This window comes from Orcinus orca, chromosome 20 (genome assembly GCF_937001465.1).
Source record: "Orcinus orca chromosome 20, mOrcOrc1.1, whole genome shotgun sequence".
NCBI classification, from domain to species: domain Eukaryota; kingdom Metazoa; phylum Chordata; class Mammalia; order Artiodactyla; family Delphinidae; genus Orcinus; species Orcinus orca.
Window position 1 is genome coordinate 12,332,988 of NC_064578.1, and position 6,000 is coordinate 12,338,987.

At 49.9% G+C, this 6,000-nt stretch overlaps 1 protein-coding gene across 6 annotated transcripts in view; it reads left to right on the forward strand.

The window, feature by feature from the left end:
- The window catches only part of CFDP1 (craniofacial development protein 1), a 135,913-nt gene extending 130,431 nt beyond the window's left edge, over positions 1–5,482 (forward strand). For all 6 annotated transcript variants that reach the window (XM_004273282.3, XM_049703703.1, XM_049703704.1 and 3 more), the window contains one exon: positions 5,184–5,482. In XM_004273282.3, coding sequence (XP_004273330.1) covers positions 5,184–5,274 — 91 coding nt within the window. In that variant the 3' untranslated portion in view covers positions 5,275–5,482. The remainder of the gene's footprint in view (positions 1–5,183) is intronic.
- The last annotated feature ends 518 nt before the right edge of the window (positions 5,483–6,000 follow it).

Here is a 6,000-nt window from a genome sequence, read left to right on the forward strand (position 1 = left end):
CTCCTTCCTCAGACTTCTCAGAAAACGGCACCATCACCATGCACCCAACTGATGAAAGAAAGCCCTCGGAGCATCCTCTTTCCACTCAATCCTGAAAGTCCAATAGACAGTTCTGTCATGAAGTATTTTGGTCCATCCCAGCTGCCTGCAGTCCGGTACAAGCTCTGCTCCCTGCTTCTGTATCTGTACCTTCCCTCCATTCTTCTCTACATCACAGCCAAAATGATTTTTTGAAAGTACAAACCGTTTTTCCTCTCTTCCCTGCTGATTTTAAGTAGCACTTAAACGAGTGTTCACCTCCTTACCCTGGCGTTTGCAGGCCCCCCGAGCCGTCCCCTGCCCACCTCTGACCCTCTCCCCTGCTCCAGGCGGCCCAGCCCCTGCACTGCTCCTCCGGGTCCTCCTCCACGGTGGGCTCTTGTTGTGTCACTCAGATGCCACTCTCACTCTCTGAGTAGCCCCACCTTAGGAACCCTCCATCAAATCACCCTCTTTGACCTTCTTCATCACATTTATTGTCAGTTGATACATGTTGTCGTGTTTTGTTTCATGTACGGTAAGCCCCGAAGGGCAGGGTCTGGTTCACCACCCTGCCACCAGCGGGGTGCTAGAAGAGCATCTGTCCCAGAGCAGGCGCTGAGCCATTGCACTGTCTACATGCACATCCCACTAGCTGTCAGGCAGCCATGGCTTTGTTTTGGAACCTAGTAAGATTGGCATTAACCACCCAGAAAGGAAGGGCATGACAAGTCAGAATGACATCTCCACCTAGGCATCATTTTCAGACAGCAAAGTTGGTTAAAATGCCTGTTCCGAAGAGGTCAGCTGCACAGCAAAGAATCGCTGCCTTTCCTCTGAGCCATGGACTCCAGGGCACAGTCCAGCATTTCAGGATCAGTGTCACCAGTCGGCACTCAAGGCCTTTAACATTGCTTCCCTCTATTCCTATAACTGATCGCACTAGGTTCCCTGGCAGTGTTCGCCATCAGCAGTGCGTCTCTCCAACACTGCTGAGGTAGAGGCCAGCAGGTTTGGGGGGAGGGATCAACGCAGAGAAAATGAGAGGAATACGGGCTTGGTCTCGGCTGCTGCTGGCAATCAAATTGAAGGTCATGGAGCGCGATGATTGGAGACCAGGTGTGCTTGTGATTTGGAGAGGCGTGAAGGAGAGAGAAAATAATTTTCTTTCTCCAAAGAATCTATCTCCGTGACCCCCAAGAGTCACTCTTTCAGAACGAGCACAGTCTTGAGGTGAGATGGGAGGAAAGCAGTGGACAAGAAAATTAAAATCACCACCCTTTCACTTGGGCCCTCGAGGTGTTTGCGAGTCATCCTCTTGCACAGGGCTTGTGTGATGTTGAGCAGATTGCTTCTTTCACTTGCACTTCTCAGGGCAAAGAAGTGCACCTCTTAGTACTTCCATCACAGAGCTTTATTCCAGCCTCAGACGGCCTGCGCTGCCTGTGGCTTTCTGGTGTTGGTCCACTTTCCTTCTCAGGTTTATGCTGCACAGAACGCCTGCTGGCTCTGCTGGGGGCATAGTGATAACGCAGCCCTGAAACGTCCTCTGTTATGTGCCTGCTTCGGATTTCCCTGCACCTCCCTGTGCTCTTTCTTTTCCTGACCAGTGGGCAGGACGCCTCTCGTGGGCGGTTGTGACTGTTTGGTGGAGCTTTTGGGGATCAGCTGCCCCACAGAACTCTGCCTTCTTGTGGGGGTGGATGGGCGTCCTTTCACTTGCAGGCTGGTTTCCCAGAAGTAGGTACTAACATGTTCTCTGGAAGCATTTTCTACCCTTCTCGTCCTCTTCTTCTATTTTTCCTTCCCTCCACATTGGCCTAGATCTCAAGAAAATTGGTGGCAGAAAAGTAATTTGGGTTGCAGGATCAAAAAGATGACCGAGCCTATTGTGTCTAACCTGGTTCTGAAAGGGAAAGCTTAGAAAATCCCTTAGGTTTTGGTGCTATTAGCATATTTTATTAATGACAGTGAAGAGCTGCAGCCTCTTAAATGGGCCACATAAGGCAGTAGTGGTGGGAAGGGATGATCCCCTCTGCCCTTCCCAGTAGACTGGGCTGAATCACTCTGGGTCCCCAGGAGTGCTGGGCACAGACCAGAAAAGAAGCCTTGCACTTGTCAGCTGGTGGTTCTCTTCTGGGACTGTAACCCGCTTAAGGTGCCTGAAAACTTTCTGAGGCTCAGTTTAAATAGGTCGTCCACTCGGGCCACCTTGGAGGAGGCAGCCTTCCCCACAAGCCCTTCCTCTTTCTGGGGCATTTGGTCTCTTGGTCCCTGTTCCAGCTGTCCCAGTTTCTGAGGCTTTATAGTGATACAGTCAGGTCAGAAATGGGAAGCAAGAACCGCACAACACTCATAGGCATTTTTGGTTTTATTGTTTACAAAGTACTTCTCACAGTTTCATTGTACTGTCAGAGGGGTGTTGTAATTTTTATTCCTGTTTTACAGAGAAGAAAAATAAAGTATCTTGCCCACAGTCACACACATAGTAAATGTCAGAGCCACCCTCATCCTTGGCACCTTTTCTGTCTTGAGGGTGGGAGGAGGATGTCGAGTAGAAGTGTTGTTCCTGGTCAGCTCTTGGCCGCAAACCAAAGCCATCACAAGGATCCTGTTAGCAGCTGCAGATGCTGTGAAAGGGGGAATGAAGTCGCCAAACCTGCCTTGATGGCCTTTGTCTGGGTTGCCCTTGAGAATTGCATTCTGCATATGTGCCCCTCTTTGCTGCCTGAGGCGTTCCCTAAACCTGAACTCTGCCTGCACCTGCTTGTTTAGCACCCAGCGTGGCTTCGCTCTTGATAGTCTCAAAGTCAGCTGGACCCGGCACCAGCACCGCTTCCGGGAACCTGGAAGGCATTATTCATGCTCAGTGAGCATCTTAATTTAAGTATCACTTCCTCTTCTTTAAAGGAAAGTCAAGAAGACAGACCACAAATGCTCAAAGCCACATACTTCCTCTTCTTTCCGCCCCCAGGCCCGCTCTCTCAGGTATCCCTGGGTAATGGCTCTCTTGAAACATGCCCTAAAGTTGTCTTGAACCATGGCTCCCGCATTTGTTCTTTGGGAACTTCCAGAGAGGCAGTTAAAGCGCAGGCTGTCAGAACACTGATCTCCGTCGTGGTCTTCACCAGGGCCTGTGGGCTGGGGTGGGGAGGGGTGACGGTTGTAGTGTGACAAAGCCCGTCAGTGATCTCGGTTAACAGTCCCCACTGGGGAATCATGGGTCCCTTGGTGGTAGACAGAAGATGAATTTGTTCTGTCATGTGTCTACTTACCGGCCACAGTCTCTCCTGCTTTCACACTTTATCAAAAGGGGTCCACAGTGTCTGTGGCTTCCCCATCTGCCGGGGAATCTGAAATTGAAATTTAACCAGGCATCCTGTATTTCATTTGCGAAATTTGATGACCTGACCTTGAGGGCTTATGTCAAGCCTACAAGCAGGCCCTGCCCTTGTGTTTCCAGCCATTCTGGCCCCTCCTTGGCAATTTTGACACAGCAGCTGAGTTCCTGATCCCAGACCAGGTGGTAGCTAGTAGTTGCTGATAACGTGCGTCAAGAGAGCTGACTGTTCCCCTTGGATTGATTGTCCTCAGAGCCCTGACAGAAGCTGGCTTCCCGAAATGATGGTGACAACTCTGCCATTTTATTGAGCACCTGCTCTGTGCTAGGCATAATATGTACACTATTGCATTTAATCCCCACAACAGCCCTTCAGAGTAGGAATGATTAAGGATGATTACCTTTTTTTGGGGGGCAGGCAAATTAGGAAACAGAATTAGCAAGGTTACGTGGCTTACCCAGAGACACAGCTAGCAAGCCGCAGGGTCGGGATTCAAGCTGAGAGCTGCCACCCTGTCCGTAGTGAGGTATAGGGTTAGTGGCCGCAGGCCTGGCTGGAGAGCGGATGGGCTGGGCTGGGTTGCTCCTCACAGGGTGCTGTGGGCAGGCAAGCGAGGCTCTGAACTCAGCAAAGGAACACAGGGTCCTGAACCTGCTAACGTTCTCACCCTAAACATAATGACCTTGTAATGACAGATGCACATTTTCCACAGTGCAACAAAGGAAAGATTAGTGCAGAGATTCAATTCTGCCTCCCGTTTTCAGTGGCAGTTTTGCTCTCTCAACAGATTAATTAGCAGCAGAGATCCCCTCCCCCCAGGCAAGCAGCAGCACAGTTCAGGCCAGAAGGTGCACGAAAATGCAGCTGTGTCTCATTCAGCGGCCAGCCTTCTCCTCGCAGTGCCTGCTGCTTCAGCCCTGTGCTTCCTTCTCACCCTGCCTGGGAGGCCGACGGAAGCCTTGTCTGCTGAGCCTGGCCAAGATGAGGGGCAAACCACCAGCTTTTAGGGGACCCTGGGTGTGAGCCGTGGATGGCAGAGGTGCTTGACCTCGTTCCCTTGGAGGAATTTAAGGAAAGGCCTCTTCTGTCGTCCTCACAGAAGCACCCTGGCTGCATCTGGGTGGAGGACACAAGGAGAGGTGGGAAGGGTGTGGGGAAGGAAGGAGCTGCAGGTAAATACCTTCGACGGTGAGCGCTCTGCGCACCTCAGCCCACTTCACCTTCCCTGCAGCCCCAGGAGGTAGTTCTTACTGGGTTTCTTCCATTTGTAGAGGCACCTTTTCCCACATTTTGATGCGTGTGTGCAGGGTACATAGCTTTCTCTCCCCACCAACTCAGCGCACCGCCAAGGCCAGGAAATGTGGTGTCACTATTTTGCTGCTGAGAAAAGCGACGCTCCTTGACCAGCATGGTCTGCTAATGTCTAACCAAGCCAGGCTCTGAACCTGGGCTTGAGGGCGCCCCTGTTCTTTCCTTAAAACCTGGTTACAAAATTGCAACATTTTCTTGCCTTCAGCCTCTAATGTACTTCCCCTTGATAAGTTGTTGGTTTCTCTTTTTCATTCTATTTTCACTCACATCTGAACCAGAAACGTGCTTGTTTAGACTAAATGGGAGTGGTCTGGATGTTCCTGAAATAGTCGTGTTGTCCACTCTGGGCACCACCTGTGGTCATCCGTTTATGTTTGCTGTAACCCGATAATCCCACAGGCCAAGTGGACCCCTTTACAGCGGGGTGAGGGATGCGGGGGACAGGACAGGACAGTGCAGGGGAGGCATTTTCTTTTACTGCATCTGCTGACAGATACCTTAATTTTCTTCCAGGTACATTGAACGAAAAGCTTTTCTAGACCGAGTGGATCACAGGCAGTTTGAAATCGAGCGAGATCTCAGGCTGAGCAAAATGAAACCCTGATGTGATGAGGAACCTACAGCAGCTCAATCCTGTTTACAACGTGAGCTTTTTGTGCGTCTTTGAAATGTTTCCCGTGTTTCCCATTGACTGTTTCCCAGCAAGGTCTTTTTTTCTACATTGAATTTCTGTCTTTGTATCTTGATCTCATGTGATTTCATTCATTTTACTTTTAATAGTTTGTCTTTTAAAAAATAAAAATAAAAAAGTACAGGTTGGTCCTGTGAGAGGCTGGTGAAGATGACAGCACTCACCTTTCCTTTGTTCTGCTACAAAGTCCACCAGGCCAAGCCAGCACCTTCCAGGCCTGTCCTGGCCACCATGGTGGAGAGAGTGACCAGCCTGCACACACGTGAACCCCCAGAGGCTGTAGGGCTCCCTGTGAAGAGGCTCGCCAGTGTTGGTGGAACACCAGGTCCCCTGGCAGCTCTGTTCTCAGTTCCACTCGTGCTTCTCTCCTGATCTCTTTCTCTCTCCTGAATGGGATTCCTATTTGCTGGTATAATGTGAGGCTGAAAATAAGGATACACTATTACTGCATTAGGGATTTTTCTTTTCCTTCAGCCATTTTCATGTTCTCAAAGTCAACTTCACGTGTGCTCTCACTTCAGTAATGCTTTAATTTTTGGTTTGTCAAGACTCCAAAGGACTTTTTTTTTTAACTCTTTAGGAAAATTTAAATTCCAAACTTCATATTAATAAAGCAGTAAACAGCACATCCTGCCCCTG